The sequence below is a fragment of the Numenius arquata genome, chromosome 10, assembly GCF_964106895.1.
Source record: "Numenius arquata chromosome 10, bNumArq3.hap1.1, whole genome shotgun sequence".
Lineage (NCBI taxonomy): Eukaryota > Metazoa > Chordata > Aves > Charadriiformes > Scolopacidae > Numenius > Numenius arquata.
This window is the reverse complement of record NC_133585.1, coordinates 42,865,192-42,890,776: the sequence shown is the minus strand read 5'-3', so window position 1 is coordinate 42,890,776 and position 25,585 is coordinate 42,865,192. Positions and strand designations below refer to the sequence as shown.

At 34.3% G+C, this 25,585-nt stretch overlaps 1 protein-coding gene across 1 annotated transcript in view; it reads left to right on the top strand.

The window, feature by feature from the left end:
• The first annotated feature begins 426 nt into the window (after nt 1-426).
• ATP8A1 (ATPase phospholipid transporting 8A1) overlaps nt 427-25,585 on the top strand; it is a 90,780-nt gene continuing 65,621 nt past the window's right edge. The window contains exons 1-9 of the mRNA XM_074155163.1: nt 427-458; nt 5,920-5,989; nt 6,620-6,747; nt 11,219-11,330; nt 12,231-12,396; nt 14,838-14,965; nt 16,261-16,338; nt 18,833-18,921; nt 23,618-23,690. Of these exons, the coding sequence (XP_074011264.1) occupies nt 427-458; nt 5,920-5,989; nt 6,620-6,747; nt 11,219-11,330; nt 12,231-12,396; nt 14,838-14,965; nt 16,261-16,338; nt 18,833-18,921; nt 23,618-23,690 (876 nt within the window). The remainder of the gene's footprint in view (nt 459-5,919; nt 5,990-6,619; nt 6,748-11,218; nt 11,331-12,230; nt 12,397-14,837; nt 14,966-16,260; nt 16,339-18,832; nt 18,922-23,617; nt 23,691-25,585) is intronic.

The following is a 25,585-nucleotide window of genomic DNA, read 5'->3' as shown; positions in this document are numbered from 1 at the left end:
AATGTCCTTGCAATGTCAATTGCTACAGCCAGGGAAAATCTATACTAAATCTTAGGTTAAATGGCATGGGTTTGGGGGGAATGGATTTGATTGAATGATTTCCAATATCTTTGGAAGTTTTTATTCCAATTACGAATTTAATTTAGAAAGCACCACATTGTCATACAATCTATATTAGATTTTGTTGATACTCAGACTCTGTAAAATGTTCTGATTGACTTTATAATAAGATTCTATGGTACAAAAAAATGTTACACAGAATATGTACTGTATAATTGAAATGTGTGACCTGACAAGGCATGCTGTAAATATTGTGTAAATGAGCTGTGTCTGATAAGGAATCTGACACATACCTGTGTACTGCAGTGAAATTGTACAACTGGAAAATTCTTTCTTCTATTTTTCTTTTTTTTTCAGTACTACGAAATGGTGCATGGGAGATTGTCCACTGGGAAAAGGTGTGTGTTTGTTGGTGACTTTTAGAGCATAATGCAGATTTAATGTTTGCTTTATTTCTCCAAATGATTGTCATTGATGAGGATTAACTGGTGTGATGCGAAGTGTATAATCTTTGTATTTTATTTTTTAATCTATTAATTCTTGTCTCTTAAAATGCACTTTTAAGTCAAGTCAGTATTGATCTCGCGAGTCAGGCAAAACTGCAGTCAAATGGTGGGCTTCAAGTTCAGTGGAAAATAACTTGAATAATATGATTTACATGGGAGTATTCGCATATGGCAAAACTGTACAGTTCCTTAGTATTGTTTGGTGTGCCAAGGCAGAAACTTCTTTCTAGAAACTAGTTGCTTTGGGTATTTGGTGAAATTCTTTGGCTTAAGCCATGAGATCTTTAAAGACTGTTATGCAGTAGTTAGGAAGGGAGTGTTAAAGGTAGCTTTCCATGACTGAATGTTACGCTATCTGGTCCCTTAGTTTTATTGGTTTCCATGCCTGAAAGCTTAAAAAAAATATATAGCGTGTTGCAAAAGAATTTAGGGCAGATTAATTTATTCTTTAACTCAACTTCAGTCTTCCAGTAAAATATTTTACAATAACTAGCAAAAGTAAAGAACTGCATTGAGAAGATCAGATTAGGTCTAGTAAAGAATAGATTTCCAAACAATTCAGTGACCTTTGAGTAGCTAATGCCTATAGGCTTCTCTAAGTGTGTGAGTTTCTAACAGTCTTTCTAGCAAATTCAGCAGGTAAATATTTATTGTGCTTAAAACAAAGGGATAACATATTCTGTTTGAGACCATTAACCAATTCCCAGTTTTCTTTCAGGTAGATGTTGGAGATATAGTTATAATAAAAGGCAAAGAGTATATACCTGCTGACACTGTACTGCTCTCATCAAGGTAGAGATGCCCACTGATGCTTATAGTGTAGAGGCTGGTTTCTCTACCCTGCATTTATTTATTTATTTATTTGTGATTGCTCCAAGGAAATAAGGAATAAACAAAAATGCTGCTGTTCTGAAGTGTAGTCTTTTGTTCATTCGGGCATTTATCATTTCAGGCAGTGTTTCTTTAAACTGTGACAATTACAGTTTTAAGATTACACTGGCATTCAATTTACCCCTAAGAAAAATGTAATATGTTATTTTGTGGTTGGATATAATATAAAAAAAGGCTGATTCTCTGTCTAAAAATTGGACCTCAACTGCTATATTTAACCAGGTTGAGTTTTTCATATGTACCTAACAAATTGCATCCTATAAATAAATTAAAATGGATATATTGCAGGGAACAGCAATGTTAATAATGTTTATAATGGTTATAGTCGCCATTTTTGATAGTTGAATCAGGAAAAACAGTGAACGTGAGATGTGAACCATCAAATTAGCTCTGTCTACGAGCTGAGTATTCACTTTATTCTCTAATATATATTGTGAATAATTTCAGCACTGGAAGCAAGACTTAATTTGTAGCATGTAATGCTGTGACTCTTTTTACATGGACAATCAGAGGTTGTTTATCATCATTTCCTTGGACAGTTTTATTTAAGAAATCCACATCTTATGTGGAAGATGCATATTTTTCAACATCTGTTTGATCAGGTCAATAGACAACATACTCTAAGAATTTTTTTGCAATCATTATTTAAATACCAATTGTATTTTGATTTATTACTGTGTGTTTACAGTGCAGTTTCCATATTTTTTTCTGGCACAAGCAGAAGCATTATCATAACATGTATGATTATGGATTAGGTATAAACCCTCTGTGATCCCATTGATGTTAATAAATCCACTCATATATACAATTAATAAGGTTAGAATCTTATGTGTTTCTGTGACAGACTGTGGTGTAGGCTAGCACATTGTTCCATCTTCCATTATGTCTCAAAATTAAGTGTAGCTGTTTCTAAAACACTTCTCTTAAATAAAGTAGTTGCCAGATAGTATATACTGTAAATTTTCCCCACAGTCTGTCTTCAGTACTGATGTTTGTGATAACTTGAGATGTCTTTGTACTGAGTATCCTTTATAAACCTTTTACTTCTGCACTTCGAGAAGCATTTATAGATTTTATTGGTGCTTCTCCACCATCTTCACAGGCAATACACCATGCAGCAAAGAGCACTTGTTCTATTGGCCTGATAATAGCTTCTGTCATGCTAGTGTTTTGTAAGCAAAACATTGCATCCTCTCAGAGCAACTTTGTAATCTTGAGTAAGCTCCTAAATTTGAGTCTTTGGCTTGATGTCTTCACTGTTTTGCCCTTTTGGATTTGGAGGACACTTGCATCGCGGTGTTCTGCAGTTGTATTTACACACAGACAAATACCAAATGCCTGCGAAGCCTTCTTTCTGAGCCTTGCCCTCCTGAAGGAATCCTACCTCACGTGTTGATAAATTGAAGTAATAGTTAGCTGCTATTGGACTCGTCAGGACTGTTACCTCTTTGCTTAACCTCACTTTACTGCCCTTGTCAGAACAGACAGTCCCAACTATGACCATTACTCACCTTGAAGTTTCCGGTCAGGTTTTCTTCTAGGATCCAGTTTGCAAAGGGGACTCCTTGATTCGCAATTGCTTATCTAGGCCCGGTTCAGGCGTTTCTTCCAGCTTAGTTATATTGCTGGAGTCCTGTTGCAGCCCTCCTTCCAGGAGAGAACCTTGAGCTACTACATTAAATCTTGTCCTGCCTGCATACCAGCATGTGCTTTACATCTTCACATGGCCATGCATTCTCCAGGAAGACAGTCTTGTCAATTTTGCTTTCCAGGTGTTTGTTGGTGCCCAATTACACTTTAGGTTTCTTAATAGCAATGTAAACCTGTGGGCCTGGTTTTAATTCAAGCTAATAATACTTGGTTCTTTTTACCAGCAACAGCAGTTTCTGGAAAATAAGATCTTAATTACTTTAGGAAACTGTAATCTCTTACAGTGGAAGGACACAAATGTCTGAGATTTAATTCTGCTTGGTTCTTGCTAGTTTAGTGTAAATTGAAATTTACAAAGCTGAAACAAAATACAGAATTTCAGCATGCCTGCGTAAAGGTTCTTGTCATCTAACTTTTCAGAAAAGTTGGTGGAAAATCTTCTGTTGTGCCTTTTATTTTTTTTAATTAATGTATGGAGTGGCTGGAAGCTTTGTCAGATATAGATATAGATAGGGAAATAGATATAACAGCTTTTTATTTTTACTGTACAATATCAGTGTGTTCTGCAGCTTAAAATTGGTGCCTTATAGTAAAAACCATCCAGTTGAGTAAAAATGAAAATATTCTAGCTTTTTTCTTTCTGACCTGATTAAAATAGATTTTGAAAAAATTGTCATCAGACATTTTTAATTAACATGTATTGTTTGTATAATAATTTCAAACTCTGTCTTTTTGTCTTTGTCCATTTGTTTGGTTTTTGTTTTTTATTTCCCCCCGTCACCTATTTTTGTTCTAATCATTTTCAAACTGGGATGTGTAGGTGGCAGTAGGGGAAGTAGTGAAAGTGACCAATGGGGAGCATCTCCCAGCTGATCTCATCAGTCTGTCATCAAGGTTAGAATAAACCAGTTGCACAGGATACGTGTACGTGGGTCCTCATATACCAAATATGAAGAACACTGCCGTGCTGATAATCTTTGCTTTGCTGTTCACCTTTTTTTGCCAAAACCCAGACATCTATAAAATTAGGAAGGGTTCGGTTGATAAAAGTACAGATCATTAAAGTGTAAATACACGATAACACTCCAAGAAATGAAAATTTGTTTCAGTCCTCTTTGTTCTTACACTATTCCCATGAAATTCTATCAGACAAGTTGTCATTGAATAAACACACAGTAAAACACCGGGATAAATATATGTTTGATTCCTTAGAGCAAATTAAGAAGAGTATACATGCTTATACCAACCCACTATTTCCAGCAAAGAATCCAGTTTAATGTTGGTAGGACTGGTAGAGGACCCTCTGCACAAACTTGGATGTTGCACAATCTCTGCTGCATGCGATGGCAAAAGCAGCGCTGTCCTTGTGTATTGTGACAAAATGCATGTTTCTTAGACACGTCAGCTTTATGCTATTGTCTGCACTCTTACCGCACTTTGTTTTTTCCCTAACAAAATCAATGGGCCTGCCTTGATCTATCTGTAACTTATTTACTTTGGAGGTCACTGCTATCTGCTACAGTAATTACAATTAAGCATGTGTCTCACTTGAAGTGTCTTTGCTGCCTCAGTCTGTGTTAAAAGTGCTTCACAAAAATATTGTTTGTTTTTTACTATTAACTAATAAAAATGCTAGAATTGTAATAATGTTTTATACAGGTGATTCCATCCAAAAGATCTAAACAAGTTACTTACATTTTTAGAAAAGTTTGCCAAGAAGAAAATGGTAGCCTGAAAGAAATTTGTGATAATGGTTTATCAGATTTTGATGCTTTTGCTTTACAAAAATAGTAGAATAACCTACGTAGTTTTAAAATCCTTGCAGGATAAAGTTAAGTTGCTTATCAGTAGCCACTGTTGCCTTAAGATAGCAAGTTTTAAAAACACTTGATGCTTGAATAGAAGGAAAATATTAGAAGCTTTAAAGTGGTGTAGAGAGTAAAGATTTATTCTTTTAAGGTGTAGAGGATTTTTATGACTCCTGGTCCTTTACAAGGTCAAAATTTCTTTCTGTTGTAGATATAAGTAGTAGGTGATCTGTCCCCGTGTCCAGAAAATGGGAGCTGAGTGTAGTAATTCAGAAATCTTGATGTGTTAGAACTGTTCTTGTTTATTATCTACTTGCAGAAAAGTAATTTGTCCCTCTGTATCTCTGTTTTCGTAGTGAACACTTCTATAATGGTTGCAATATGTTTTAAAACCTGGAAGTATTTTACAAAATACCACTGTTACACATCAAAAAATTGTAGTGAAAAACTCAAATGCAAAAACCTTTTATCAGTACATGTCAAATAGATGAACTGTTCAAGTACTAACGTTCTGTATAAACTTAAATCTTTTCACTTATAAAAAAGCTTTTTTAAATCACATAAAGAGGACATATATTTCAAAAACTGTATTGTGTTATCCATAATTTAGACCTTTTTTATGAGAACCCTTTACAAGAAAACTTCTATGTCTAAACTACTGCTACCTACAGTAGTAGGCATGACAAATGCACTATGTTTGCGCCTGTGTTTTAATCTCATGTAAAAACATAGAAAACTTACTACATACAGCATTTTTAGCAGTGTTTCATCTAAGGCAGGTAGGTTTTGGCAACCTTTCCTGAAAATGTAAAGTACTGTTGGTTTTACAGATTTGGCTGTAAATTATTCTAGTTCTGAAGAATTGATAACAAAAAAAAAAAAAAAAAAAACAAAAAAAACAAAAAAAAAACAAAAAAAATGCATAAATAGCTGTTAAAAGATTACAGAAAGTTCATGGATTTTTACATTATAATTTGAAATTAAAGAAATTTTTTTCTTAATAGTGAACCGCAAGCTATGTGCTACATCGAAACATCTAACTTAGATGGTGAGACAAACTTAAAAATTCGACAGGTAGGAATTTCATTTTTGAGAATTTTTTTTTTAATTTTTATCTATTACTGCTTATAAAAACTTATTTTATTACATTAATGGTCATTTAAGAAGACTGAAATTTTAATGGTTTGAATAAAAAGCTGTGGGTTATTGATATCATACAAGGTTTTGTTCAGTTAATTAAGTAGAAGGAATGAGTGGTTGCTCGTAAACCATACCTTGCACTTTGTTTTAGGATTTTTCTCTGGGAATATAAGTGGAAGGTGGGGTAGTTAGGCATTCGTTTTGGTTTTAGAGGACAGGTGAGGGAGAAGCCCTGCAGAAAGAAGCTGATAGTGGCAATATTGTCCATGAGGGTTAAGTAGGGAATAGCAGTTTTTGACTGAGTACGCTGTCTCCATGCAGGGACATCCTTGCTGAGTTATATGATGGGTTATGACCCTGTCTTCATCATCATGTTTCAAGATGTGAAGGTGACTTTTTCACAGTCTGTAGTATCCATCACTGTGACACTGAAGTGTAGCAGTCCCATTTTGTTCCCATAGCAATACTGGGTTTTTTTGGTTTTGCACTATCAGATTTATAATACATAGATTTATTTATTTGAAAGTGATTTTTAATGTCATGACAAACTAATTTTGTTTACAGGGTTTGCCACTAACATCAGACATAAAGGACATAGAAAGCTTGATGAGACTTTCAGGCAGAATTGAATGTGAGAGCCCAAACCGACATCTCTATGACTTTGTTGGAAACATCAGTCTGGATGGGCATGGGTATGTAAATCTGAGGAACATCATCTCAATATATTCAGTCTAACAATAGATAGCTATATGTTGCTAAACTACTCAAGCTAACGTATGAATAGTAAAGTCTTTATTCTGTTAAGACTAGAGAAGTAAAAGTCTTTTCTAATGTATTCTGTATTAGACTTTATTCTTTCAAAAAATGATGGGTAAAATCGTACTTTATGGTCTACGACTTGAGGTTTTTATACTAGTTGACCTTCATAAAGCAATAGCTAATCATAATTGAAGAGAGGGCTATTAAAATTCTAATAGTTCTGGAATACGTACCTAGAAACTCACTACTAAAGTCTCTCATCCCTTGCTTGTTAACTTTCTATTGTAGAAGCTGAATAGAAGTAGTTTCTTGTCTGATTTTTTTAATTGTTATTTTTCTTTTGTTTGTCTAAGCCTGGAGTGGAACTTAGTCCATCACTATATCCCTCAAATTCTTCTAATTTTGTAGCTAAAAGACATTTAATACATTAGCTTACTGAAAGTATGTTTCTGTAAAAATAGATTCAGTGCAATTGCAACATACATGCTTGTAAAGCTGCTTCAAAAATTCTTAAAATACTTAAGTGCTTACAAAATAGTGATGCATAGACTGTTCTTTGGGTTTGAACCAAATGTGATGTATTAGGAGTATAAAATTCATTACTAAATTCAGAATTGTTGAGTCCTTCATTCCCAAAGATTTACAGGACTTCTTTTTTATTTGGTAGGCATTTATATTCATGTTTGTGGTTTTAGACTGGTAGATATAATATTGACTACTTATTAAATACCTTTTTTTATATATATTCCATTATTTATTTACTGATTTCTTACAGATGCATTCCGGGAGTTTTCAGTCGCAAGAGTGTGGATCTATTATAATTCCACTGTACTTGTCGTTAAGAAGAGAAAAACATTTACCTGTAATTCTTCTCTGAAGGTAATAGTTATAATAGATCCACACATTCATCCTTCCTCCCTGGCTAGAGAGAAAAACGTATTTTTCTTTTTAATCTAATTATTTAATTTAAAAATCTGACTTAAAAAAAAGAAACATTGAATGTGCTGATGGCTACTATGCCTCAAGAACGTGTAGGAGCATGCCATCTGCTGGTCAAGCAATTTTTCACTTGAGAAATTCAGTTTTGAAATATTTTTGATATAGTTCCTGTGCAGTAGGATAGTTCCAAAAGTGTGGCTCTAATATAATGTTTACCTTCAGTGAAAAAGAATTGCAGGTAAGTAACTCTTTTTGGATCCTGACCTTATTTCAACTTGAAAAATCAGGAATGAGTTCTCTTTCTGCTCATTTTAGAGGTGGCACAGGTTCATCTAACTCATATTTATTTATACAGGTCCTTAAAACCTTCCTACCAGATCACGTGGATCCAGCAGCTTTGATTTCTTCTTTATCCAGTACCATCTTAACATTTTTGCAAAAACGGTGGAGGATACTGAGAATTTATCTCCCTCTTCTTTCCCTTTAGATACCTCATTGCAGTGCCATAAGCAACTTATCTGGTTGACCTTTTCAGTCTTTTTCCCTTCATGGGAGAGCAGCTCAAGAAACCAAAGGTTCTCTTTTTTTCTTTCGGATACTTGGTATTCAAGGAGGTAGAACTCAACTATGGTTATTTTGCCTTTTGGCTGAATCTGTGGAACTAAAAGGCCAAAAAAATTTTCATAGTATTCTCAGCTTTTGAGTGTGCTAACTCTTATCTCCAAAGTGTGCAGTTCTTTGTTATGCTTATGAATATACAGAAGCATGTCACTTGGTTTGAGACAATGAAGACAATTAGCTAGAGAAAAGAGAAAAATTTCTTTAGCCTGGATAAATTTGAAATTATGATTAGACAATGGCTCTGAGAAAAAGGGTGAGCAAGTTAAAAACAAGGGCAGATATTGATTATCCAGACCTAAAGTAAATGCTTTCCTGAAGACATTCTTAAGAAAACTTTGGATAAGAGTGAAGTATGCTTGTTAAGAAAAACATTTTGATATGTAAGCTTTCAAATGTGTCTTAGAAATTATTAGTTCTTAATATACCCTTGATAGCTCTGGCAGAAAAGTATGCTGAAAGGGTAATTCCCCTTTGAGAATATCCCTTACCAAATACAACCCAAGTATGTTGCTGAGGGGTCATTAGTTACACAGCACACAAGAAGAATCAGATGAGTTGGAGCAGTTTTGAGAAGGGTGAGGCCAGGAAATAGAGACTTGAGAGCTCTGTCAAGTCATTGCACCATCACCTCATGAGAGGTCAGCATGACACCTGGCAGAACTGGGCTTTTTATGTCTCTGGTTGTTTTGCTGTCTGTTTTCATCTCCTTGGTCTGTGCAGCAGTTCTGCTGGAGACAACTCCCACTAGCTGCAATCCGATTGTCTTCCCAGTAACAGACCCTTGAGGATAAATTCCTGTCCCAAGATGGAAAAGGGTATCCAGTTGAGAGCCAGTATCCTGATGGAAAAAAGAATCAAGAAAGGACTTTATTGCACGATCTTCACAGTTTTGAAGAGGGAAAAACACAGTTTTTGAAGAGAGGAAGATCAGGAGGTGTCAGGAAGAATCTTAGAACTCACCTGGCTCTACAAGTAGTACAAGAATTAAGAGTGGAAGGTTTTGACTTCTGCCTTCCAAGAGACTCTTGTGTTAGTAGAAGGGACAAAGTCTTTTAGCATTCCAGAGAAGGTCCATAGTTGAAAAGGTTTCAAATGTATCTGTGGGGAACATAAAAGTAACTCTTCGGTTATATGCCTTTCATCTTCTGTGACAATCTTGTTAGTGTTAATAGACTAAAAGTACCTAATTAATCTTGGAATGACATATAATCCATTCCTTATCTGAAATGTCTATGTATTGTTCTGTGGTCTAAAAGTCTTAAAATGATTCTGATTCAGAACTGCAAATAAATATAGGTGCAGAAGCAATCTTTGATGGCAACAGGAGTCACTTTAAATGATTCTTGTGTAATTCAAACCCCAACAGTTCCTTTCATACTGGAGGGGACATTTATTCTCTTAATTTTGCGGTGATATGAACACATCTCAAATACAAGATCAGTACAGTTTGGATTTAGAAAGCAAGTAAATCTCAGTGTGTTCTATATTTCAGTTTTCTTTTCCAATTCTTTCTTTTGATGAAGTGCCTGCACCTGGAAATTATTTTCCATGGCAGTATCATTCAACATTTCAGTTGCTGAAACATACTTACTCGGTAGGGAGAATGATTCCTTAAACAGTCAGTGCACTCTGTGCTAGTTTCCTGGAAAGTAAGTGGACTGAGTTGTAGTGGAGTGGTGGTTTTATTTATTTGTTTTTTATGTGAAAGCACTCAAATATTTTTCCAGATCAAATATTTATTTCTAGTTTCTGCAGATTAATATTGCCATTGTTAATTTTACAGGAGGAAGAACGTGGTTTTTCCTCTTTACTTGCTGTCTTTGAATCTTAAAAGCTTGTGTGAGTGAAGGCATATGATGTACCAGAAAAAATTATCACCTGAAACTTACTGGGACTGACTTTGTTCTTTGTGCTACCAAAAATGTTACCAAATATCATGACTTCCTCTTTATAGCTTATATATCAGAGATACAGTTGCTGTCACTAAGCAATGTGTATATGTGATCTTCATAATGTGTTGGTTTCAAGCAGCTGTAGAGATAACAGTTTTATGTAAGAATGCCAAATACTAGAGCATTATTGACAGGTCTGAGCTGCTAGCTGGTATTTGTAGAAAGAAAAGTGCAAAAATAGGGTGTTGTTTGTCCCAGGAAAAGAGTAATAATTACCTAAAGTTTTTATATTTTAAGAAAAACCTGAGCTACAGTATATGTATGAAGTCATCTGTCTGAATTTAAGACAGTTAAATGTTTCCAGTGTCTTATGAGGTTTGGTTGCTCATTTACTCAGTGCAGTTCTAAAAGAATAACACAAGAAAATTTACTTGGGTTTGCAATTTAAAGAAGGTGCAGGAAATACTGTTGTGAATTTTAAAGTGTTAGACATTTTCATAAAGGTTATGTATTTCACTGGAAGAGTGGATTAAGTTGATAGTTCAGAAGATTATTTCACTTGAAAATTGCTTTGGAAAATCAATTTTTGTAAAAGTAGTTGAGTTTAAGTATACACTTTAGAGAAAAAAAACTTTGTAATCCTAAATCGCAGGAAAATTAGCCTGTGTTAGTTTCGGTATGCTTGCTAAGTAGTACCATATCTTTAGTGTCCCTAGTCAAATTAAGCGGTAATATTTTTGCAAACTTACATTTTTGGACTTGCTTTAAACTGTCTGGTTTTCTCTCTGTCAAGACTCCCAAAAATTTAACTCTGAAAATTGGGTTCCTAGCATATTTACAATAATTGTCTATATTTTGAGAAATTAGCTAATAAGTTTCAACAGCTGCTGGTTACATTTATTCATTGATGTTGATTGTTTTAATGCTGAAATATAAAACTCTTTCCTTCTAGTACCGTTCCATTGGGATCTGATCAGATTCTTTTACGAGGAGCTCAGTTGAGAAATACTCAGTGGGTTCATGGGATAGTTGTCTATACGGGACACGACACAAAACTTATGCAGGTTCGTCACTTGGATTTTCTCTAAATTATCTGTTTTGTTACCTTATTATGCCATTATACAGCACAGAAAATCCTTTCAGAAAACATGGCTAGATTCGCTATCGTAGTTAAAATGTCAGTAATAGAGCATCTTCTGAGTTAACAAGAAATTGCTTTATTTTATTGGTTTTATTATTAGTCACTTAGCTACAGAGTAGTTTTTACTCTAGAAAGCATATTCATTGATTCTATTTTGTAACTTGTGTTTTGAAACCTATTTTGTTAGCAAGTTGGATCACTATACTTTGCCTGTTCATCTTTTTTTATTTTTGACTGCTCCTAAAACTGTCCTCTTGTGGAGCTTTCTTTCAAGTGCAAAGGTAAGCGTTCTTGTAAGAAATCAAAGCGAAACTTTATTTGCAAAATAAGGAAGGAAGAGAACCATTCTCAGACTATGAAATTGCTTTCCCTAGTGCCGTTTGAAATATCAAAATTGAGGTGCATTTGTTGAGAAAATAGAATGCTTTCAGATTGGTCATGCATGTCTCTTATTTATTTCTTTTCTAATTTGTAGAACAGTTATTTGAAACAGCTTGATTGTTTGTATTAGCAATTGTCTTCGGTAGCACTGATAAGGTGTATGCACATTCATTTTTAATGTTTACTGTTACCTGTTGCTGTTATGAGTGTTCTGTGTGATTGTTTAAACTGCTTGTGACAGAAATCTGAAGCTCTACTTCATGGATTTATAAGCTGCTTCTTTTTTTTCTTCTTTTGAGTGAAACAGTTATGCCACTTATGATGATGATATATTTGGGAGAATATTTAGAAAAGGGTGCAGTAACATGTAGTTTGAAAAGTGAGAACTGTGTGTACCTCTTCTAATATTCAATAGCCACTGTTGGTTTTTTGTCTTTTGCAGAATTCAACAAGTCCACCTCTTAAAATGTCTAACGTGGAACGAATTACAAATATTCAGATTTTGATTCTGTTCTGCATCCTTATTGCCATGTCTTTGATCTGCTCTATTGGTTCAGCTATATGGAATCGAAGGCACACTGGAAGAGACTGGTATCTTGATCTAAACTGTAAGATGTAAAATAATATATTAATATTTTAGTGTTGAAATGTGTTTCATATTTGGAAAGGAGGATAATTGCCATCCTTTACACAGTGTGGGATTTTTCGGTCTGTCTTTATTGGTTGTTGGTTGAAGCCATTAGGCTAGGTATATCACAGGCACGTATAAAATTTACCTTACTGTGCCATCTGAGCTCTTGCTTAATTCAGGAAGGGGAGCTTTGTTGTTTGCCTCTACATCTCTGCAACTGAGCAAGGTCTGTATCAGTATTCCACTGGCATAAACAGCTTCCTAGACACCAGACTAAAGCCATTTTCAGCTATTACTGATGGATTACATTTAAAGCTGCAGTGACTCTTCTGGCTTTTTAAGCTCTCGTATCCCAACAAATGATGCTGTGGCTTTATAATTTTTACTATACAGGAAGCTAACTAATTAATTGGCTGCCAACATCAGATCTTAGCAGACTGCTCCTAATGAAGGTAAAACAGGCACAGCTGATCTCATCTAACATATTGTACTGGGCAGCTGTACTCACAGTGGATGCAAGGCAATGTGATGTTATGTGTGCCTTCATGGCAGTATGCAACACACTGACATAATTTGACCCTCAGTGAGGGAATTAGATTTACAGGAAGTTGTCATAAATATACTTTGTGGTCAATTATTCAGGTTTTGAGAGTTCTTACGGTGGGCCTAGAGCCTTCTTTACTTAGGCAGTACAACCAGAACTAGACTTTCTGCTCCTGAAACAAGAGTCTTGAATACAAAGCCGCTGACGGTAATCATCAAAGTAGGGATTATGGAGTGGCTTGGTAAGTTCTAAGAGAAAAATCTTAGAATTTTTATTTGAAGGCACTCTTCTGAAGTTTCTGTTGAAGAAAACAGTTTGTTTATGATGAACTTCTGTTTATTGAGAATCTTGCTTCTCTTCTTTTTGATGCTGAAACACTTTTTTTTTTTTTTTAAGGAAGAAACTTAACTTTCGTATTTCCATCTTGAGGTGATGGAAATCACTCGAGGTGAAGTGAAATCATTAATGGAGTATTGATAATTTCCAATAATATGAAAGGATGGCTTTAGATGAGCTTCATCGTTTGTTATTTTTCATCTGATTCTTCTTTTCAGTGATTTTTTTTTTTTTTTTTTTAATTTTCTGGGAAATGCAAAAGTTTTCAGAATATGATGGTTAGTACAGTAGTGAAGCAGTTCAGAAGCTTTTGGTTTTAGTCCTGAAAAAAGAAACATGACATAGTCATCATTGGTATTTTGTCTGTTCTTGAAGTGTTTATCCTTTTGAGTTTATTTTCTGTTATATGCCTCATGATTAAATGAAGTTATGTTGGGTCTTGTAAGGTATGCCCTTTAAAGCTGCATTTAGCTCATAGTTATTCTTGTAGCAGGTACTTTTAATATGTAAGAAGCAATTTATTCTCCTTTCCCTTTATTTAATTTTTATATGCTTGTGAAACGGGTTCCCAGCAGTGCCCTGTCCTTCTGAATGCTGTTAGTATTTAATTAGAAAAATCTGTTGCTTGTGGATGATAAAAAAGTGGTAATGTTAACAATAAATATTTGAATATTATTTCATTTACAGGTAGCAATAGGTATCAAACTTCCTTTAATCTCGGTAGTCATTATTGAGAATATCAGTGTCATATGAATGTTAGCTCTCTGGTCTTTTAGACTTCTATGTCATTTGATGCTGGAATTGGTATTAATGAAAGTATCCAAAACTTGTTCTCTTGGATCTTAGAGTAACAACCAGATCCACATTCCGTAGACAGTGGAAACCTGTCTGAGGCTGGTTTTCTTTGAGAGATCTTTGAATACAGACAGGCAGACTACATCTTTTTCCCTCTTGCTAGTTCCCATTCGCAATCTCCCTGAGGTGCTACTACTAGAGTTATTTAAAACTTTCAAAGGGAAAAATAATATAAAACTACTTGCTATATATGTTAATACTCACATTTCCAGTTCTTTTAGAACTTTTATTAAACTCTCTAATTTCATCTCTTCTTTTCATGTGGTGTGAATTTACCTTTTTCATAGCATTTTGCTGGATTGGAGGGAATAGGAAGGTGTGAGGGTGGATAGAGAAAAAAATCATTCCACTCCACATTTCCCCATTTAAAAATATAAAATTCTAAAATTTAGAGTTTAGAATTTGGTTGCTATAGAAAGAGATTTCCATGTTATGATCTTAAAATGTAAGAAAAGAGAATGACTGGTAAGTTTGCTTTTCAGAAATTGGAGAAGGTGGCAAAGATCTCTAAATTTGAACTCCGCTATATAGGCAAGTCATACTGTAATGAATTCTCAAGTTGCTTCTTAGACAAAGAACATCTTAAAAATAATTTTAAAGTTAGTGAAATTCTCTGAATACACTGTATATACATACTTCTAAGTATGGTCTTAAATGGGTGTTTTATTTGCTTTTTTTGGCAGATGGTGGAGCAAGCAACTTTGGATTGAATTTCTTGACTTTTATCATTCTCTTCAATAATCTTATTCCAATCAGTTTGTTGGTTACACTTGAAGTTGTTAAATTTATCCAGGCATATTTCATAAATTGGGTAAATATTATTTTTACAATATGCATTGACTTCTAAAATCAAGTGGTTTACGAGTAAGTGAAATGATTGATTGCTTGTCTCTGTACATTTTTTTCAGACTTTTTCTTAATGTAAATACTTAAGCTGTTTATTATTACTGGAATCTGTGAAGGCAATAATAAATGGTTTTATTTAGTACTTTTATACATGCACCAAATCAGTTTTTGGAATATGTTTTTATGTGCTTTGTACTTTCTCATTATTAATATTCAGGTATCAGTTTCATCCAAAACGATCAGAAGAAAGTGTTTTGCAGTCCAGTGGGGCTTTGTCCAGTTCCATTTCATCTTTCTAAGCGTAACCTGTGTTTTGCGTGTTTTACATATTTTGCTGATTTTTTCCTCCACCACCATAGTTTAATGTGAATTTTTTTTTCTTATAAAGCATTGTCTAATAGTATTATGCAACAAAATTATTCCTTTATGTTCTGTATTCTAAAATAAATATTCAACGAAGGCTGACCCATTTTGAATGTGTAGATTGGCAACTGTTTATACAACAAATCCGCAAGACAGTTTTAACTTGTGTTTTCTCCCCATTTCACATGATGAGGGATTAGGTGTCTTTAGTTTATCTTAATAAAAACCCAGAGTCACAGATTATCTTAAACATTATCCTCGTGTGTATGCATAATATATTGGTATAGAGAAGTTGGTCGTCTGCAATCTGTTACACTACACTGCCATACTTCACAATGTTTTAATCTTTTACTGTATTTAAAAATAAAGTCCAATTCTTTTATTTTTTTTTTAACAGAAAATAATGAAAAAAAAACCTCACCACCTATAATGTACCATACATTTATTGTGTATTCTTAAACTTATCTTCATGTTTTTATTTCAAAGTATATTTATCTTGCTATTTTGAAGTGGCTGTTTGTGCATACAGTATAAATAGATAAGACTGACTTCTCTCTACGTGTTACAACATAGTAGTTCTGCTTATTACTAAATCTATTTTAGACGCATGGGGACAACATTTTTTCATAATACAAATCGCTGGAAATAATCAGAGTAAAGTCTCAAAGAATGATATAGATTTTTGTTTTAAAGAGGAAATCTGTTTTTTTTCTGGAGACTTTTGGAAGTCATCTGATTGTGTCTGTGGCTTCGCATGTTGAAGTTGTCATCAGTAGAGAACTTGTATTCATGTTCAGTCTGCTATTGTACACTTGTTCTATTTATGTACTAGATATTTTTTGTAATAAGTTATGGAAGACTAATTTTTAAATATATATGCTTTTTTTTTATCTGTAGGACATAGACATGCACTATGAACCTACAGACACTGCTGCGATGGCTCGTACTTCCAATCTCAATGAAGAACTTGGACAGGTAGAAAAAAAATATTGGTTCTAACTATGTATTGAAATTATTCATGTGGTTTTACAATCTAGATTATTAAAATGATGTGATGGTTCATTTCAGAAAACTTATATTCTTGCCTTAGTCTTTGCTTATTTCTATTCTTCGTTTTGTCAGATATATTTCAAACCACTTTGCAATATGCGGGAGTTAAATTTTTGAAACCAGTATTAAATGAACAAACCCTGGTTTACGTATCAGTCTGCACGTGGTAATCACAGAAGGTTGAGATGTATCATTAAAGTTACAAAATCAGAGGAATTCTGGGCATTAAGGCTGTCTGTGGTACAAAAATTCAGTCTCTACATATCGTCTACAAGAACGTTCATTTTCAGTGTGTCTTTTTTATCACATGCTCTGCCTTGCTCAGAAGAGACAGTGGGTATGCTCTAGGACTGAATCATGATTGTATAAAGTACCTCTTTTTTAGCCACTGAAGATTGGAAGCAGTCAATGGAATGGGCACTCACAGCTGAATTAAGCCCTGGAAATTTGGCCTTAATTCTTCATTTTGCTTTAGAGTTCTCTTTTAATACTATAAAATTATAGTTACTATAAAATCATCTGATAGTTACAAGAGATCACTCATTGTGTGTTCTTCATTTTATGGAAACATGACTTTGTAGAAGTGTGTCTGGGGCCCAGGATGTGCTTCCAGAAGCAGTACATGTTACATTTGCTGTTTCAGCCAATTGTATTTGCAGTCTTCCTTTAAAAACATGCTAAACACTTTGCTTTCTGTTACACTGACTGGTGAAGGTAAACTGACTGTGTGGAAAGAAATATTATGTGCTCATTTAATTGAACTGTTTTATACACACAAGAATACAATTCTTGCATTTCCTAAACTAGAAGTTTTCATAACTAATTCTTCAGTTTATTGCATAGGAATGTAAAAGTTGTTTTTAGCTTTCCAAGAACAATAAATAGTTACATAATTTTAGCCATATCGCAAACAAATCTTAGGGACTAATACTTAAGTGGCCTGCCTCTGGGAAAACAGTAGTTGCAGGTTACAATGTTCTAACATCAGTCTACATAGAGGACAGGGCCTTTGCCTACTGGGTGTAAGAAGTATGTGCAGATAGCAGAAAAAATCATTTTCTTCCTGGCCTTAAAGGGGAGCACTAGCTCCTCTAGTGGGAAGCAGTTCCATTGAATCTTTTTCTTTCTGTCTCATTTTACGCGGTCTGATTTTTTTTTTTTTCTCTCTGCAGTTAGTTTGTTATTTGCATTCCCAGACACATTCCCTCTTTTTGACTTCGACAGCTCTTGCCTTCGTTTCTGAAGTTTGTCATCAAAGTCTCCTTTACTACCAAGATTTAGTCAGACTTCTTGGGATCTCCACTTTTTTGACAGACACTTAATTTGAGCAGATTTTTGTAGGAGGACCAAAGGAGACTCTGCTAATAAAAAGAGCAAGAGTCTTCTCTGCAGTACATGAGGGCTGCACATAATTAAGAGATTTCCCCCAAGAGATCTTCAGATCTGAAGAAAGGCAAAACTTACATGTTTGAAAAAAAGGTTGAGTTTTCTTAGCTGCAATTCCTGCTTCTCCATTCTGCCTACACAAAAAACAAAGTTTGGGGCATAAACCTGGCATGGAAGATTTCTTCTAACTACTTATGTGGCTAAGTCATAATCCCTCAGAAACAAAATCTTTAAATAGGAGATGCTGAGTAAATTTTAGTAATACGTAGCCTTACTAGCTCCACGTATAATGCAGTTAATTGCTAATGAAGAATACTGTGATTTTTTTTTAATGAGAAATGCATTTTAATGAATTAAAGTTGAAGTTTACCTTTGACTAATAGAGCCTTTGTTTCATCACAGACCACTTCTCCATATACTAACATTTTTCATAAGATTAGGTTTGAACTACATTTAAATACATCACAGATACATGTATTACAGTTTTAATATTTAAAATGCTTTAACTAGTAGTTTCGGAGAGGAAGGGTTAGGGAGATGTTACGGAAATAGGAGACCTGGAGTAGGTAGAAAGGAATGTATTTCTATTCCTGCAATTTGGCATTCCTGAACTGTTGTTTTTTTACTAGCGTTTTGGCTTTAAGAAGGTATTTCTATATCAAAAAGAGGGGTTTAGAAATGCATATAGATACTTTACCATATTGCTTTCTGTTAGAAATGGAATATTTTACTGGTGAAGCCATTGGTCTTCACTAGTTTCTTGCATTTCAGTAATACACAGTGAGGGATAGTTCAGTACATCACCACGCACTGAAGCAAGCTTAAGCTTCCTGACAGCTCAGCTGATTGCTGTGTTTGGAAATGTGTATCAAGACTACATCTGCCACATTTATGTACTGTATGGGCTTTTTTTCTATAAACTATGAAGATTGCAGAACTGGTAAAAATATTTAGTGTTGATAGTCATGAATTCTACTAGAAATGTAAATAACTGTTGAATGTTAATGTATAATGAATTTTATCATTCATTTAGGTCAAATACATATTTTCTGACAAAACGGGTACCCTGACATGCAACGTCATGCAATTTAAGAAGTGTACTGTAGCGGGGGTTGCTTATGGGTAGGTATTTTTATATACTTTTCTTTATCTGTGTGCCTTTTTTTTTCCTCTGCCTGCGCATGAGTATCCGTGCATTAATTCTACAGCTAAAATAAACTTATACCTGGCAATATCTACAACTAGGAGTCAGTTTGTTTGTGACTACGAAATATTACTTATAAGAGGTATCATTACTTCAGTCATGACATGTCTTTTTGCAAAGAGGAGCAAAAATAAAGTTTAAATACCAAAGGCTTACTGCTGTAGCACACCTCCAGTATACTTGTTCTTTCTATCTCTCAGTCTTTTTAATGTTGTTACTAAAAAGAACTCTTCCCTCATACTTGCAAAAACTTGTATCGTTGTCCATTCTTCATATTTTATGAAGTCACATCCTCTTCCACTAAATAATATGCAGGGTGAACAAGAATTTGAATTACAGTACTGTAGCATGAATGGCATCCAAGTGGCTTTTATGAATACTGTTATAGTGGCATAAGTCCAAATATCAATGTTGCTATTAAGAAGTCTCTCCAAATAAATGCAAACAAAGCATTTTACCATTTCTTTGTCAGTTGTTGCGGCCAGCTCCTTCAACACAGTTTGTAAAAGCCTCAAACTTCTAAGACTGTTTACTTGAAAAAAATCATTAGTGTAACAGAGCAGAAGTACTTACATTGGTGAGCCACACTGGTAGTTACAGTATGTGAGGTGCTGGATCTGGGCCGATCTCAGAGCGCTCAGTAGCAGATAATTAGACACCTCTAGAACTGGGCAGAGATCAGGCAGAGGTTATGAAATTAAGTGTTGGGCTTGTGCTAAAGGTGATGATTTGGCTTTTGTGGCTTTACCATTTGGATCGCTTTGAAAACTCTTAACTTTCAGGATTCTAATCCAGGCTGTTTTGAAAAAAAAAAAAAACTTAGATCCTTAATACATTAACCATACTGATGATTTTTAATCTGTTGTAATAAAATACAGTTCTAACCCTGATATTTCAGATACGTACATAAACGTGTGTGTATATATATATGGCTCAGTTTCAACCACATGAGCTAATTTTATGACTGCAGAGCAAGTGCTCTGAGCTAAATATTTTCAAATTCCTTGTATAGCAGTTTTTTTAAGATAAAAAATTACATTAATGATAATGGCACTTAAAATCAGTATTTGATATTCAGTTCATATATCTTCATCTGAAGTTGGTTTAGCACAAATTCTAAAATTTCTCCTTTATGAAACCTAGGTGTGAGTGTTTTCTTCAGAAAAAATTATCTGATATTTTTTTCTTGCTATACTTTCCAGCTCCCATCCACCTAATTTTGAAAACACAGGCCAGTTTTCTGATTAGCATCACTGTTTAGAAAACAGAGTTTCTCTCTACAGTGAATAGCCATCACAGCATCTCTCATAGCTACTTGGACAACAGAGTCACTCTGTATTTCTGTATTGATGCAAATTAGAAGTTGGGAACACAGAGAAGGGTAAAAGTGACTGTTCCATCTTCCATGCCTCTACTTTCTACGTGTGTTTTAAATTGTGATATATTCCAATGTGTTTCATCACAGGGCAGAGTCCTTTGTGTGCTATGGCTAGCTTTGTTCATGAGCATTTTGTGAACTCAGCCAGACAAGTTGCATTAGCATGGCTTCAGATAATTAAAAAACTCTCTCTTGTTTAATGAGAAACTGTTAACAATGTATATATACTGAAATATAAAGCAAGATTTGTAAAGAGGGCAAATGCCTTTATATCTTCTGGTATAGGTTAGTAAGTAGACAAGCTTTCAGTTGGAAAAAAAAAAAATCATTTATAGTTTATGAAGCCTCAAGAGAAATATCATATTTTTGAAATGTTTTGCACTAGCAAAATACTCAAAGTACCTTTAAAACTTTTATAGTAATTTAATTTCATTAACTAACTTCTTTTTTATACATGATCCACTTTTTAGTCTTTGTGATTATTTTTCCTCTCCCTATTTCTATTCTTCCCTTACTTCTTGTGCAGCCATTGCCCTGAGCCTGAGGATTATAGTGTTCCTTCAGATGATTGGTAAGCTTTAAAGATCATTTAGTATGTGGTGTTTGTTGAAGATTCAAGCTTAAAACCAGTGAAAGAGATTTTTTTTTGAAAGAGAGCTAAATGTGAGCTATTTTACTCAAAAGTTATTTTAGCTTCAGATTGATGCAGACCGACCGTCTTGTACAAATTCATGCCATCAGAATTATACAGCATTAAGTTGTGTACTCTGAAATAGAATTGCTAATAGGGTCACTGAAGTATAGGACCGTTACTGACAATCCTGTACAGCTCAGAATTGCGTATTGGAGAGAAAGTTTTGTCATTTAGTTGGTATTATGGTAACTTTGATCACACTTTTCTGCTGTTACTTATTAGTAGGTTATTAATAATCTCTAACATGTTTGAAAGTCCATATTTGACAGTGAAAAATATGTAGTAAGTTATTGTTAATATTTTACTTCATGTAGATAGTGCTATTAGCACTAGAATATTAGCACTATCTAGTTCTTAACTGAAACTGAGATTAAAGTACCCAAATATACTTGGGGCCAACATAAACACCTTAACAGGTACCTCAGGAAGGGCTAAGACCTGGCGTCCTTTGTGGTGCTATCTACATGATGCCTTCTACTTCTTTATTGTACTTTCTTAAACTAAATATTTGCAATACCATTCAAAATAAGCTTAGAGAGATCAGAGGAAAAATGTCATTTATAGTCTTCAAATTATCACTGTTGTGTTTGTTCAAAGTCACAACAAGGTATGTCGCACAAAACTGTAATGTGTTGCTGTCTTATGTTTTAGAAGTTTGAAAGAAAAATAACTTGTTTTGCTCGATTAGAATTAATAATTCTTTCTTTAGATTAAAAAAACCTGAAATATCCCTCCCACGTACACATAAAAAGTGGCATACATGCACCCCAGAATCTTACCTGACCTGAATATCCTCATTTGATGTAGCAGCAAGATGTTTCTTACAGAAATGTACAAGTCTTCTTAACTGTGCACAAGTGAAATTAAGCATGCTTGCTTATAAGATATTTATGAAATAAGACTGGGTTTCACTAATACACATTAAAATCTTTATAAGCACATCTGAAATGGATAAACTGATGCCTGAACAGTAGTTCCAAAAAAAAAAAAAAAACCAACCAAAAACAAAACAAAACAAAAACCTTCCCTCTTTATAAGCAGTGACCATCTTGTAAATACTTATGAAATGATACTTCAGAAGACAACTTTTTGTATGAGTCTATTGTAATTAATAGAATCTGTTTATGACAGTAACGTTTCTAGTCCTAAAATGACTAATGTACTGAATTGCAAATCATTTAAATTTGTTTTCCAGTTTGACACAACATATACCTGCAAATATTTTTACTTTTTTTTAGCACTGAGAATCTGGAAAATATCGTGAAGTCTTTCTGTCAGACAGCTTTAAGCAAACAAAGCTCGAACCTAGGCTCTAAACAAATTTAATGTGTCTGAAATTGTTAATACTTGGCATTTCAAGATCTATTTGCTTTGCACTTTAAAAAAAAAAAAAGTCTTGGTGAATGAGGATGCTTTGAATTTTTCATTTTAATAAAAGATCTTTAGAAAAAGTAGTCCTTGAGTAATTGTATAGAGGAGGACTGCCACTTTATATTCCTTCATGGTAGTGCAGGACTAAAACAGCTCACTTCTGGTTTTCATAGAGAATCTTTAGACTGGTTTTCATAGAGAATCTTTAGACTGGTTTTCATAGAGAATCTTTAGACTGGTTTTCATAGAGAATCTTTAGACTGCCTTTGATGTATGTGGCTTATCCTTCAACTTAAATCACTGAATGTGTCTGCTGTCTTCTAAGATTGTGAGCCAAGGCAAGATCCAAAGTAAATGAAAACAAAATACTTTCCTCCAACTTGGTTCACTTTTCAGCACTGTTTTGTTTCACTAAGATTCAAACTCATCTAGATTGTCTTAATACTCAACAGTCAGCAGCAGTAATGAGTATTCCTAGAAGTAGCTACATTTTTGAGCTCTCAGCTTCAGCCAGAAGATTTGTGCAATATGAGACTTGCTAGTATATGACTTTATTTCTCCAGAACCATCCCCACTTTCCAACTGTTCAGTTCCTTCCTACTTCACTATCGTTGCTGTGTCTTCTTTATCGTACTACATACATACCATATCAGTTTACTGGATTCCTTTTTGGTCATGAGTAATAGAAAACAAACCTGACTTCCCTGATGTCCGAACTCAGTTTGCTTACCTCTTTCAAATACTGGACTTTCTTTTCTGCAGACATTTGCAAACCTATTCCAAAACGGCTAATTTCTCAAAGAAATGTGGTCTCTTTGGGCATATCTTGTTCTGAGTCTCTTCAGTAATCTCATTCTAGAGATCAGAAGATGAGAAGCCCCAGTCGTATATTGTAGAATTATTTTCACTTCGTCCTACATTTCCTGAAGTCAGCCGAGAAACTTTGCTGGATTTAAGCGTATTGATATAAATCACAATTTCTTAGATAAACTTTGGAGATGTGAAACAAGTACCTTTTTACTTCATTTTCTCACAGTATATGATTACAGACTTTATTATAACAGCCACAAACCAAAATTTGCATTTGACCTTAGTGCAGTAGTGTGAGTGATTTGGATATGAATTGTTAAGAATATGCTAATGATCTCTTTTTCTACTTAATTATTTCTAGGCAGGGCTCACAAAATGGAGAAGAAAAAACATTTAGTGACTCATCATTACTGGAGAATCTACAAAGCAATCATGTAAGTTATATAGAAACAATTACTATTGTTTTATGAAATCAAACCATTGCTTTCAGTAACTCAAAAGATTATGTACCTTGAAGGAAAATAAATAAAAAATGTGTTTACACAAAATCAGCATGCTCTCATGAATACTTCAGTAACTGTTTGTTGTTGATACTTGGTAATTAGATCCAGCCCTTTTCTTTTTCTTTTTTTTCTTTTTATGGTATGATTCAGATGTTATGAGTCTGAAATGTAATAATCTTACATTTTTCATTCTGTAGGTGTTTTAACATTAGTTATGCTGTTCATAGGATGTCATTACATCCATCAGAGCTTTCAGGGTCAGTCAAGTTAACTTACTATCCTGACATAACTTAGTATTTCTGTGCCCAGGCTTAGTACAAGAGTCGGGAGTTAACCATATACATTGGTTGTATACATACTTCCATGAGGTCAGATCATCAGTTCGTATGAGGAAATGAAACAGGCATTCTAGAGGCTGGTATTTGCCCCCAAGAGACAATAGATTTCACAGAAAGTTAGTAACTTAGTTTATGATTTGACTAAGAAACAGTCCCATCATTACCGCTTTCTGTTTGTCATTTGTACAGGAGATGGTTTTGCCTAGTCATAACCAAGAACACTGGCCTTAAATAGTATAATTGTTTGTTCTCTTTTTGATGAGTGTAAATAAATTATCCTTTTCTTTCCTCAAATTTTGTTTTCCTGGGAGGATAGTTTCAGAGTCACTGGCAGACAGTGGAGCGTTTTGTTCCTACAAATGGGGCGGTCTTAAATACTAAACACCCAAGTGCAACTCTCAAGCGTATTTAAACAGAGGGGGCTCTTAAAATTACCTGCAGGAGCCATTTTCAGTGCTAGTAACATAGACTGCTTGGAAGAGGCATCATCCTGTTTCTGCTGTTGTCTAGAGAATCCCTAGTGTGCAGGTGGTTGAATCTTGGGAGTTTTTCTGGTACATATGTAGTATTAAGTATATATAGTATCAGCATACCAGCTATAAAAATGCATTTGTATACATCTTAAAGTTAAAAATTCAGGCACACCGTCAAAGATAGGTGTCACCACTGTATGTTAAATGTGTTCTGAAGTGCTTTGGAAAAGAATCCATAATTTCGACTTCCGAATATATCTTAGAGGATCTGGGGTCCCTCAGTGGAAGAGGACAGGAACCCGCTCCCATTAGTGTTTCTGCACTATGGAATTAAGTTAGGTTTTCAGAGATTGTTGTATTTTATAGAGTAATTGTAACGTTGTCTTCATTGTTTGCGTTCTTAGTCTGCTATTTATCTGAGTACTATACATATGCTACAAAAACTCAATTGAGGGGGCATCTTCTTTGAGCTTACTTAGGGGGAATGCTGGGGTTTCTTTTGAACAGCCATTCAGAAGTCAATTCATTCATTTTGCAAATTTCAGCTGTACTAATAAGATTTTTAGGTGTATTTGCCCAAAACAATCAACTTTTCCCCTCTTTTGGCTAAATGATTTTAAATTGTCTCAGCTTTGTAAATTCTGAAGTGCCCGAGACATTTATCTGAATGTCTTCTTTTAAAAGCTGTCTGCCTGACCTTGCAGCATTGTCCACATGATTTTCGCGTTCGGTTCCTACATCTTTCTGAAGGTTCTTAAAAAAAGTGTTGTCAAATACAGTATTAGACAAAGGGAATGTAAAAGGGAATATTTTTAGTAAAAAAGACAACATCCAAAGAGACTACATTGTACTGAAAGAATCTTACTTTATTCAGAGTTTAGACTTACCTGTCCTATAAAATGCTTATTTGAATTGTTCTATGTTTCTGGTTATCTACTTTTCATTGTTATGATAGATAATATGTAGTGGTATTTGCTATATAGCCAGTACTAAAGTCCAATATCAAGAAGTTATT